This window comes from Symphodus melops (genome assembly GCF_947650265.1).
Source record: "Symphodus melops genome assembly, chromosome: 3".
NCBI classification, from domain to species: Eukaryota; Metazoa; Chordata; class Actinopteri; order Labriformes; family Labridae; genus Symphodus; species Symphodus melops.
In genome coordinates this window covers 14,639,978-14,652,869 of record NC_136693.1, presented here as the reverse complement: position 1 = coordinate 14,652,869, position 12,892 = coordinate 14,639,978, and the positions used below count along the sequence as shown (strand labels likewise).

The 12,892-nt window shown below is 38.0% G+C and overlaps 2 protein-coding genes across 2 annotated transcripts; both read right to left on the bottom strand.

Annotated features, from left to right (window-relative positions):
* Nucleotides 1-1,298: 1,298 nt before the first annotated feature.
* Nucleotides 1,299-7,472, bottom strand: ogfod1 (2-oxoglutarate and iron-dependent oxygenase domain containing 1). Its single transcript, XM_079340056.1, has 13 exons — nt 7,101-7,472; nt 6,494-6,639; nt 6,354-6,400; nt 5,205-5,305; nt 4,956-5,072; nt 4,780-4,871; nt 4,564-4,692; nt 2,407-2,520; nt 2,252-2,331; nt 1,904-2,160; nt 1,701-1,829; nt 1,561-1,619; nt 1,299-1,462 (listed from the first exon to the last, which is right to left on the bottom strand). The coding sequence occupies exons 1-13, from the start codon at nt 7,258-7,260 to the stop codon at nt 1,313-1,315; spliced, it is 1,581 nt and encodes a 526-aa protein (XP_079196182.1). The 5' UTR covers nt 7,261-7,472; the 3' UTR covers nt 1,299-1,312.
* A 750-nt stretch (nt 7,473-8,222) lies between these two features.
* nudt21 (nudix hydrolase 21) lies at nt 8,223-12,558 on the bottom strand. Its single transcript, XM_079340197.1, has 7 exons — nt 12,243-12,558; nt 10,793-10,993; nt 10,642-10,705; nt 10,468-10,557; nt 9,437-9,512; nt 9,191-9,305; nt 8,223-8,599 (listed from the first exon to the last, which is right to left on the bottom strand). The coding sequence occupies exons 1-7, from the start codon at nt 12,362-12,364 to the stop codon at nt 8,578-8,580; spliced, it is 690 nt and encodes a 229-aa protein (XP_079196323.1). The 5' UTR covers nt 12,365-12,558; the 3' UTR covers nt 8,223-8,577.
* Nucleotides 12,559-12,892: the final 334 nt, after the last annotated feature.

Genomic DNA, 12,892 nt, shown 5'->3' with positions numbered 1-12,892 from the left:
ACATCATTTTTTTCCCCCCACTATTTTGTGACAGGCATATAAGCACGGTGTATCTGCAGAGTATTATATTCCTAAACAGGGGTAATTTAAATCTTACCTATTCGTGTTATAGCTGTAATCAAGCAACCCACTGAAATGCAAATACTTTGACAAAGTATATAACATTGATTTTAAACAAAACAAGGTACTTCTTTGGTACTACATTTCAGGTGTTATCTGGACTAACAATGATTGGAATATAGAGAAAAAAAGACATCTCAAGGGATGGTTTTCTCAAACAATTTGAAGCAATCCAGGCTAAGTCAAAGTCATCTTTATTGTCAATTTTTAAACGTGTGCTGGACATACAGAAACATCGAAAAAAACAACGGTGTAAACTAACAGTAGAGAGATTTAAAAAATATTTACAAAAGTACAGAGGATAAAAATAAGAGATTTACAAAACTTTTGAGATACTGTGCAAAAAAACAACAACAGCAACTTCTATTAAACTAAAGTAAATAAGTGTATGGCACTACCTTAGCAAATGAAATAATATTTGTTTTAGTATTTTAAGAGTTTTTTTTTTTTAAGTGACAGATGCTTCTGTGTTGCTGATGAGGAACAGTCTTTATAAAGTGGCATTCATGTAAAAGTGTCAGATACTTATTGGTATCCAGTTCCAGTTCAGCTTGGCGACAGAGAGAGACAGTGAGAGAGTACCAGAGAGAGAGGAGGGGACTGTTTCAGGATGGGTGGTGAGGTTCAATGTCCAGAGCTGGGGGGGCAAGAGGGAGAGAAAGTTCATCTCCTGATGGCTTGGAGGATGAAACTGTTCATTGGTCTGGTGGAGCTGGCTCGGAGGCTCCGTAACCATCTCCCAGAAGGCAGGAGGCTGAAGAGTCTGTGTGATGGGTGGGTAGGGTCACACACAATGCTGGATGCTTTACAGGTGAGGCAGGTGTTGTAGATGTCCATGAGGGAGCGGAGTGATGCCAATGATTTCCCCTGCTGTGTTCACTATTATTTGATTAGTTTTATTACCAGTTTCGTGACAAGGCTGATGAATGCAAAAGCAAGGGTGGCAAAATTAACATGCACAAGAAGAGGGAATTCTATCATGGGGGAAAAAAATATCTATTTTTTTTTCTGGAAGTCAACATTTTTGGGAAGAAAAGGAATTTTAACCAGTAAACCTCAAGGTAAAATATGTGCAATAAAAAAAATGTAGTTATTGTCATCTTTTATTTTTCTGTTTACATTGCAATGTTTAATAGTGTGTCCATAGTGTGTAACAAAGATGACAAGAAACCTATAAGATAGATATATATATTTATTCATAGTACACAAAAGAGAAGTCATAAAATGTTCTGCAGGTAGAATCACAGGAGCTTTTCTGGTTGACATGTTTGACAAATTTGAGAGTTTCTTTGTCTCTGTAGACAAGGGCGAGGGAGTTATCTTCTGGATACACCGTCAGAAGCTGTGAGGAAGAAACCAAAGTAATGATGATAATAACCATTGAAGGTTAGACCAAACACGCACAGTCACACTACAGTATATGCTATGATAAATATTCACCTCTTCATCCTCCTCATTAGCAACATAACATGTGAAGCCCCCATACTCTGACTGCCAGTCTACAAAAAAAAAAAATATATCAGTAAAACAATGATGGATGTATATTTTTTTTAGTGTTTGCATGCGTGTGTGTGACTCACCAGCACATCCAAAAGGCAAAATGAGGTCCAAAGCGTACTCTGCTTTTGCCGCCTCTCCATCGTGCAACAGAGTGTAGCTGCCATGAGACCATCGACGCAGCTCAGCACTACATACAGGTGTGCTCGGTTCTAAAGAATAATAAACGGGTCAAATCTTATACACACACGCGTGTGCCTAAGGAGATCATCTCATTCTGACATACCTTTCCTTTCACTTGTGTTTTCGGGTGATTCAATGGAAGACCCAGTTGCTTCTTCATCCTTAACATCATCTTTCTCCTTCCGGTTCCCTTCCCTTTTATCTTCATCATCGTCATCATCATCATCAGCAGGACACAGGTAGTGTAGTTGAAGGCCAGTGAAGTTGGAGAGAAGCAGGAAGAAAGCCTCTGAATGAAGCAGCTCCCAGCAGGCACTCACACACTCTGGCAAAGTATCCAGAGAAGCCACTTCATAGCATCTAAATGTACACAAATTCATGTAAATAAATACCAAACAAATAAACCCCATCAAATATGATCTGTTTAAATGATGTATGAAACATGGCTTACCTCTTATTGGCCGGACCTCTCTTTGTCCACTCTATCAGATTGAGTCTTAGTAACTCACTCACCTCCCTGAACTTCTCCTCCTGTATGACAGACTCATCATCAGAAAACAGAAAACGAGTGAACGTGGCTGGCAGAACATTTGTTGGACAAGTTACCTTGAGAAAATCTTTCAGCTGGATTTCAGAGCTGTCCTCAAACTCCCCCTGTACCTGCTCTTGGTATGATATGTCCAAGTACACTGGATTGATCCACTCCAACAGCAGTGTTTCCTGTAAAGCAGATTATGAAAGGAATAGTTTGACGTATTGGGAAATAAACCTGTTCATTTTTTCGCAAAGTTGAAAGAGAGGATCTAAATCATCTGCCCATCAAAAATGAGGTCCCCAAGCTGTTTCTGTGTGTGCAGAGGAAAATTAATTTTGTACTATTTATACATGAAAAAGAAACAAAGTGTTGTGGGGAGGATTGCAAAAATGTTTTTTTTTAGTTTACCTATGTTGTTCGATATAGCAGCAGAAAAGTACTGCTGCCTGGAGCTGGTGTTCTGGGTCTGGCATGTTAGGTTTACAGTGGCAGTAGTGACAGTTTGCCAACCCACATACTAGCCAATGTTAGTTATATTACTTTCTATGTTGTTATTTGTGCAACTATTGTATCCCGGTCGTTTGTTATAATGTTTGCAAAGGTTAGTATATTAGTTGTCCCCTTAGAGAAATTCTTTTCCACAGTTCCATATGTTGTCGGTATAATGGTACAGATTCAAAAAGGCTGTTCAGACAAACCATAGAAAAACAAAAACATACATAAGCATGGTCTTTTTAAAATTACACTATAATAAAAATAATACTATAATAACAAACAACATGGAAAAAAGTATTTTGAACAATATGTGACTTTGCACACTCCAGTTCTGGAAGAGATTAAATTCGAGATCCAAACGATTCACAAGCAAGATTAAGAGGTGCTGTCAGATAAGACTCTGTAACTTTGGACAAACCAAGGCACTTTGTGTAGTTAGACTAACCAGATGTAAATATATACTTAATATTTAGAGTAGCAGACAGAGATAAGCATGATATCAAGTCTTCTCATTTACACTACTCACAACAAGTTAGAGATATTGTGAGGTCTTCAGTGGGTTTCATACATATGGTTGGTTTCACTTCAGTGATTTTTGGGAAAGAGAGGCAATCGTATTAGAGTGAAAGACACACCTCATTTTGTGTTTTCCATGTAATTGTCTCACTGTGTACAGTGCACCTTACATATTGGAGCCAATTCCAAAAAAATACAAAAAGACAACCCATTGTGGCATCAATTTCAACATTCTGGGAGTATAAAAAGCCGTAAGTCATTCCCAGTTCATCATTCAAACAGCCATGAACGCTTGAAGTCACTTAACGGATGAGCAGCACCACCTGGCCATAGTGCGCCTTCAGCTCGGTAGCAGGCAGTCAGATGTTGCTCGTGAACTTGGTGTGCCTCAAAGTGTCATCAGCAGACTTTCAGCAAGACTCAGAAGTACTGGCAGTGTTGGTGACAGACCCAGGAGTGGAGCCCCACAAGTGATGGACCGCAATGATGACCAGTACCTAAGGACCTCTGCACTCAGACACCATTACGCTACTGCCACACAGCTGCAGGCCTGTTTACGAAAAGTGAGGGGTACGAGGGTTTCCAGACAAACCATTCACAACCGACTCCACCGCTTTGGCTTGAATGCCAGACGACCGTTGCAATGGGCACAAGACCATGTGACCTGGACAAGGCAGCAGTGGTCTACCATCCTGTTCACTGAGGAGTGTTGGGTCAGCTTGCACAGATGTGATGGTCGTCAGCGTTGCTGAAGAATGCAAGGAGAGCGATACACCGAGGTCAACATGGTGCCCAGGGTTCGCTTTGGTGGAGAAGCTGCAACAGTCTGAGCAGGCATCACTGGATACTCGTACCCCACCCCCCACGTGACCTGGCAGAACTGCGTGTAGCACTTGTGGAGGAGTGGAACGCATTGCCTCAGAACAACATCATGAGACGTCGCTGTCAAGCTGTCATTACAGCAAATAGTGGAAACACCTACTACTGACAATTTTCGTTATTTGTAATAATAAATATTGAACTCATGAAAATGGTGCTTCTTCTTTATTAATAATAATATTGAATGGTACTATTACTTATTTCATTACAAGTCAGACTAAATAGGAAAAGCACTGTGAATTACCATATCCCTAGCAACACAGTTTTTTTCCCCAAAGTTAAACATTTTACTTCAAATAAAGGTGTAAACATCCCTGTGCATGTTTGACCAAACTCACATCTCTTGGTAAGTGGGGATTCCTTGGAACAGAGGGCTCTATGTGGCGTGGGGGACGCTCCAAAGAAGGTCCATGAAACCAGCCGCTCAGGGAGAGACGACACTTGTCTTGTGTCAAAACCTCTGACACCTGAAAAAAAAACCCAATGCTATCAGTTTAAGATCCCAGATGCTTTTTTACTTTTAAACTGATGGAAGGATGAGGGGGTTTTCTTACCTGATGAAAAGAGACTGGAGACACTTCAAAGAGGACGAGTGTGTTCAAAGATGGAACCAGAGACTTTAAGATACTCTTTGGTTGAAAATTACCTGACAACAAAGATGAAGATTTTACAGAGGTACACAATGTAAAAAAAAAAAAAAATGCACAAACACAGGAATGGGGATACGCACTGTCTGTTGTGTAAAGATCAAGTGTTCCTCCATCACTGCTCTGCCATGAAGGAACAAGATAAAGAATGAAAGCAACGCGCCTCCCCTCTAATTCATCATCATGACACAAAAGGACATCTAGAAACAGAAGAGAACTTTATGTTTATAAAAAGAGAAAAAAAATTTGATGAGGAAAGTTGTCAAATACTGGTATGAAGAGGCCTAAAAATATACCCGTTCTTCCTGTAAAGAAAGAAAAATTAAGCTCACCTGTGTGTTCATATTTGGCACAGGAGATATCCACTGTGGACTGCAGTTCAACCCCTAACACCTCCCCGAGCCATGAGCGGAAATGACCAAACAAGGCCTGCCTGCAGAAACCAAAAAATATGAACAGCATTTCTTTGTGCAATTTTGTTTTGTATTGGCAATGACAATGGTGCAGAAACTCTTAACCTTGTGTAGAGCTCTCAAGGCAGAGATTGTTTGACTGCTTAAACCTACCATGACATTTTGTTGTGACATAAATAATTGATGAACACAAGAGGAGGGCATTATTGTGTATCTAATCACGGTATTTATACTCCAGGGCTCTATCTCATGAGTGTGTGTAACACTGTACAATCACCAAAAAGCATTTTAAAGACATTACATTGCTATGTGGGGGATGTTTAAGTCTTAAGTCTGGACACCTAAATCATACTGTTCTTTCTTTTATTTTCTTTGATCTTAATATTTGATGGACTTGATTTAAATAAAGGAGCGCTGGGCAGGAGTCACAGCCCTTACTGCTCGATAAATATATAATAAGATCTTTGTTTCTTGGCATTTATTTTAAATCAGCAATATTTACACTGCTTTTGTAACGATGTACATTTTACTGCAGAGTCCTGTCCTGCTACATGTGGATGCTTTCGGCTTTCATCGACAGCAATAGATTTAAAGTACTCTTATCAAGAGTCCAATGTTTTCTCTGGCGCCCCCTAGTGTACATGTCTTCCCACGAATTGGCCATTTCCCCAAAATATTTTTTTTTGAAAATGATTTCGGGTAAAATAAGGGAAATAATATTTTGACCTTTTTAAAAACTGAATAAACGATGTTTGGATTACTTAAGTAAAAAATAGAGCACACATGATGAGATGCCAAATAGGCCAATGAGGTGAAGTGAAGTTGCTCATATGTTCATTAGAAATATAATGAAGAGCTTTTTTTTTTTTTTGCTGCTTCTGTTTGGACAGAATTAGCTCTATTACAATAATGCATGTTTATTTCACCTTGAAGTTCACACTATGAAAACTATTCAAATGTATCACCTCCACAACTCATCTTTCTCTGCACCTACAATCACAACACATCAATCCTCATACTGAGATAAACTGTGTATCTGCAGAAAAAGAAGGGAAACCCTTATTTTACCTCAGTCCTGTGATATGTGGCTCCGTCCTTTTCTTCAAGTCATCCGACTTTATAGATAGAAAAACACAAATTAAAACAATAACAAAACATAAACCCAAAGAAAAAAGCCATCAGCTGTCAGATATACGATTGCTACAAACCTGTTTAAATTTATACAAGTCGTTTGATTTCTCATGAAAATTCAACCCCAGCAGTTCTTTCTGCAGGTTCTCTACAAAGGTCTCGCTCCTGAGAAAGTTTCTAATGATACAGTGAGGAAAAGGCTGACAGTCGAGCTCCAGATCTCCTAGAAAACAGAAACAAGTCAAATTTCGAGGCTGCTGTTGATAACAGCTGTGTAATGTTGGCCAAATAAATGTAATCATGTATATATATATATTTTTTTAATGATACAAAACATGTAAATCAATATCCTAAACCTATGAAAGATTAAGAAGTGATGAATACATCTGGGTGAGCCAGTTAGATTTGAGAAAATTCACAACCCATTAACACAATTTAAGATTTGATTTAATGCGCTTAGTGATCATTTATCTTACAATCTAACACCAAACACACCAGAAAGCCACTGGATATTACTTGAACAACTATCATTGATAAAGAGTAAATCATATTTATCCAGCATTTTGTTATGTACAGTTGAACTGGTGTATTTTGGTTTTTTTTAAACCCTTTTATTGTAACTACCTGGTTGACAGATCTGAAGGACATATTTAAACTTATTGTTGTAGGATAATCTTTACTAACCCTGACTGTAACGACTCCTGTGGCTCCATGCCTCCTTCATGAACCTCTTCACCTGCTCTTCTTCTAAAGCTACACAAAGTTCAGCTCTTTCTAAACAACTCTTCTTTTTCCTCTTCTTCTCCATTTTTCCACCCTCGCCTGAGAGTCGTTTAGACGCCATTGAGCAGCTGATATTGATGGTCTAAAAACGGATAAATATAGATGTAATTAACACTCTTTGCTACACAATTTGACTGTAAATAATACTTATATCCGAACTATCACCAGGTTTACGCATTACAGCCATAAATATAGCTACCCACATGCGGTTCTTGTGTCGCAGGCAAATGACGTAATGGTAGGCTGTTCGTGCACGCCCCGAGTAGAGACTGTCAGGCAGAGCCTTACGCTTACAGTCATAGATGGTTCATACATATATATCCTTATAGTCTCCTTACAGTAGTGCCAATATATTAAACAGATTTATCTTAATTCACATTCACAATTTCACATTTGGATGTTTTGAAGGGAATACTTGTTGGGTTTTTTAATGAACAATTAAAACTAGAGTTGAAAAGTGCCATTTGTATTCAATGCAATCCAACTTGGTTAAATGTAGGAATGATGTTCTTTTCTATTCCTTTTCAAGTATTTAGTGTTCAGTAATTTCAGTGGGGTGATAATTGAAAAAGAAAGAAAACAAGCTGAAGAGTACATGTCTAATTGTGTACAGCTCAAATGTCTATTTGGGCAAGGTTATGATTGTGGGTTTTCATTTTACATTTGTTTAATGGTGGCCACTGTTTGTTCAGGATTCATAAGCACAAGGTCTGGAAGCTTGAAAACCTTAAAGTGACCACTTGATCAAACTAACATACAACTGACTCATGTGATCACAGACATGCCATTTCTTACACGGTAAATGGGCTATCAGTTAAGTCATCCAAAGTATTTCTAGTGCTATTTTAAACACTTTAAGCAAACTATTTAAGTTCTGACATTTGAGCATTGCTTTTATATCCGTCTATAATTTATTAATAGAGAAAATAAACTCAGAACCATGCATAAACATTTTTATATCATTCAGCAGCTCATTTGCTCTGTGTACTTTATAAAAACATACCCAAAGGACTGCTTTATTAAAAAAAGAAAAGAAAACAGCGTTGTTACAGGTTAAAACAACAGGAAAGTCAATGATGTCATTTGTTTAATCAAACATTTACCTCAACTGAGAGAACATGAAATCTGATTCTAATCCACACTGAATTACAGACCTGTATACTACAAAAACAAGCAGTTATTTTCAAGATAAAAAAAAGACAGATACATCACATTTTCTTCTAACAGTATAAACACCCCTTGTGAAACATGACAAATGTCCTTTTGTGAAAGTAGAGCAATAGATGAGACATGTTTTTTTCCATCACGTTGTCCTTCATCTGCGCTCAGAGAGAGCTGCACTCACAGAGACAGCTGGATGGTCTTCTGATCACACACGTTAGTTATAAATGAAGTTGAACCTAAAAAAGGAAATGATAATCAAGAGTAAAGGGTCCGTGTATGTTCTTCTGAGATTAAAGTTTTCACAGTCATACATTTTGAAAAACCAAATACTGGTTTTGCTTTCTGTGATGTCATGTAGTGATATAGATTTGTTTCCATGTTTGATTTGACTTCCCTGCTCTGAGGGATACTCTGAAAACTGTACGTCATTCTCTTGCAATATTCATCTATTTCTGTCATAAACACTTTACCTTTCAGGCCAATTTTAGTCAAAGCAAAGTCCAATCTGAAATTGATGCCTTCAATCAGATACTGTGTAAGCATGTCTTCTTTTGCCTGCTTATTTGTATAAATAAGTGTGGCACAGTTTTAGTTAATGCATTAGGAGGGTGATCAGTGAAAAATACATGAATTGATTGGATTAAAGAAATACAGATTTTATATTCGTCATCACTTACAATATCTCTTGGAGAGAGACCATTGAGACATTATGATTCCGGATTAGAAGAATTTTTTAAAAACATTTATCCACAATAACAATGAACAGAAAAAAATGAATGAAGGCTTTTCACACTATTACCAAATGTATAAAAAGACATGAGCAGTACCTGCTCAACAGCTGTGGTAGACTGGAAATGATTGGTCCATATCCAGGCGCGTTGTCGTAGAGTTCAAACAATGGTGCGGCCACCAGTTTATAGTTTTTGGGGACAGCAAACAGCGCTGAGGAAACGGGTTTCAAAACAAGAATCAATGATACCACCTCTCCTTTCAAATTAACATGTCTGCTTCTCCGACAGAAACATTTCACTTGATTTAAATCAATTTGACAAGTTACATTGTGGTAGACTAACCTTTTTCCTGCAACTGAACCAGAAAAAGCTTTTTATGCTCCTTAGGTTTGGTGATGTGAGCTGGAATATAGGGATACTGAAAGACAAAAACAACTTCAGATCACTTCGTTATCCTACACAGATGCAAACTACATCTGTGTGTACAGAGCTACAGAGATTTTCAAGTTTAATCCTGGCTCGATGGAATACAAAAAGGAAAGTGTCTAACACATGTATCTATAAATCTAAACATGCTTGTAACCCAAGAGACTTGAACTGTGGTTGACCAATGGCTGATAACCAAAGGTGCAAATATTGTGACAATCAGGGCTAATGTCAATACAGATGTTTAAAATAAGCCAAATTAGACGATTCAGAGAGTTTGTTACATCTTGATCATTTTTTATCCTTGTTTTACGGAAGGTTTCTTACAAGCTGCATGTCACTGATCTTTCCCAGAAACAATATAAGACACCCACACTGTCTACACCAGGGGTGTCCAAAGTGCGGCCCGGGGGCCATTTGTGGCCCTTGAATGGATTGTTTGTGGCCCTTGACTTCGTTCGAAGAATCAGAAGATTTTGGCCCCAGGCCTCATCAGATCGCATATTTCGTTCTTTTTCTTTTTCATGTTAGTGAGGGAGACCTATAAAAGCCTGACTATTCCCTAAGTGGTCAAAATACAAAAAGTTCCTTCCAATATTTAAAAAAAAACACACAAAAAAAACCCTGTGGCCCGTGAGCGATTCTAACACGACAATTTTGGCCCGCAAGAAAAAAAGTTTGGACACCACTGGTTTACACTTTCTGACCATGAGAATAAATAAAACTCTTCTTTGAATCAGCAGTAAGTATATCGGCTTTCAAACAGTACATTTATGTGAAACAACTGATGGACATTGGCTACTGAAACAAGTGCATGACCCTTTTTCATTAACAGGAACAGAATTGGCCCATCGTGATGTTAAACCAATGCAATCTGTGAATCCCTTCTGCTAACCCTATTTCATTTGTTTAATGAAACATTACAATGTTTCAAGTGATCTACCAACCTGTGGAGGCTCAAAGTTGGGGCGCCACCAGTTGCCAATACAGTCATCAATCACCCAGTCCTGCTTCACACCGTCTTGTCGACCAAGGATCTAACATTCAGACAAAAGTTAAGACATGTAAACTCATCTAGGAGCACACTAACAAAAGAGAGAGTGCTGTGACAGAGGTACTACCTCAGTCATCAGGCGTTTCAGACCCTCCACCTCATCTTCTCCTGGACTCAACTCGCCACCAGGCCTACATGAAGAAGTAACAACAAAAACCTGTTCAGCAAAAACAATTATCCTGCTTCATGCAAAGAGGTGATGGACATGAACTACTTACAGTTTGAAGAAAGTTGTTCCCAGCTGCAAAAGTAAAACATGAGGCAGTCTGTGTTCATGAACAATTAGAACACCTTCCACTGTCCTGCGCATTCCCATTTTGTCAAATTCTTCCCGCATCCGCTGGAAACGTGCAGCCACTGAGCTGTCCTTCTCATACAGAGGCTCCTTAGTGCCGAATGTGTAGTTGGTAAGGGGGTATCTGAAGTAAAAGGAAAAAAAACACATGATAAGTCAATGAGAATGACTAGAGATTGTCAAAGTGTGTTTCACATCCTTGTGCTACAAAAGATAGATAGAGATAGATAGATACTTTATTGATCCCGAGGGAAATTCATACAAAAGAATGAATGAAACCTTTACTGCCTGGATCATTTGCACCAAGAGCACAAAAACATAAATGACAACAAGAGATGTTGAAATGAAAACCAACAGCACAGCTCATAACATCACTGAAACAATATCATTAAAAAACAACAACTTTAAAATACATAATATTTTATATAAATAAGTATGTCAACGTTCATTTATATGTAACATTCATCTTAATTTTGGATGAATCCATATTGTGTTAGGGCTTATCTATTTTGTATTCTTGTGTTATTTTATTTGCTTTGATAACATGCTGCTGTAACACCACAAGTAGATTGATCTATCTATTTAAACATTGTATAATTACGTGTAAAGGACGTCTAGTAGCAAGTAAAAAAAAAAAAGGAAAAAGCTAGTAATAAAATGAAAAGCTGAAATTCAAAAATAAGAATTCAATCAGGAACTTCCCATCAAAGAATTGAGTAGAGAAAGTACATTACGACTGCACGTTTATCTCTTATTACGGTGTCTAACATTTGAGATAAATTCAGTGCAAAATAATGTCTTATTAACTATATGTTGACTGAGCACTGTCCAGGAAGTGAGGTTCTCCAGAGGCATCTTTCGGTTTACATTTTATCTTTGAGGTTTCCTTTCTTAGGGGCAGAACAGCGAAGCTGCGGAACTTTCTTGTTTAATACAATTTCATTCAAACAGAAAAAAGTTAATCACATTTTTTGAGAGACTTGATCTCGTCAATTAAAACTGATCAATGATAAATTACATTTTCAACGCTAATCGAATTTGTTTATAATATATATTTCGTGGCCATCAACCATTTGATTTATTGACTATTAATCAATAATTAAAGTTTCGTTTGTTGGCGCCCCAAAACAATTATGTAACGTAAACGTCTTGTGCATCCACATCATTTATTATCCACTGATCTGATCAGTGTCCTGTGGAGGGAGAGAAGTTATAAATGCATCAAACAGAAAGAGTCACCTAAGCTACACGTTTTATTTTACCCTCGTTTTAAGTTAACATATTGCTTTTTTTTTTTTTTTTACAAATATCGGCAGAATGTCTTTTTTTTTTTTTTTTACAACATCTATTGTTGATAGATCCCATTAACTCACAGGTTGATGGTCCTCTCCAGTGTGAGCGGTTTCGCAGGCCCGGAGATGTATTTGTTCCCGAACTGGACGGCACCGCCGCGCGGCCAGCCTGCGTTGGAGCGATTAGGAGGCGCGACCGACATCTCTAACGTGTGCTGAATCCTCCTGCAGAAATACCTCTGTTTGCACTGGTTAGAAACTAGCTTTAATATCTAATTAACAAAAGAAATTCTGAGTAGTTGTGCGGAGCGTCCACAATCAATTCTCTACCGTGGTTTCCCCCACGGTCCTTCACTTCCGGGTGAAATAAGTGTGGCTTTTGGGGTAATACTCCCGCCAGCGACCCCTGCTGGTCTGGGTGATGGACACCAGTGCTTAAAATCAATGTAGTTAATGGGCTGTTATTTTACTACACATTATATTGCACTGTTGTCTGCCGCATCAAAACTGGTATAATTCCAGTCCACCCAGACACCAGGATATTAACTTATTTCCCTGTAAGAGACATGGCTTTATGTGGAAATAGATTATAATTAACTGTGTGTTTAATATTGTGGCTTGCAAATATATATTAAAAAAAATATGTATTTTTTTCTTTGAAATGAAGGTAACTATTTCAAAATGTAAGTTCACTCTTTATCTGGGAAACAGATTTTCTTTTTTCAAAATAT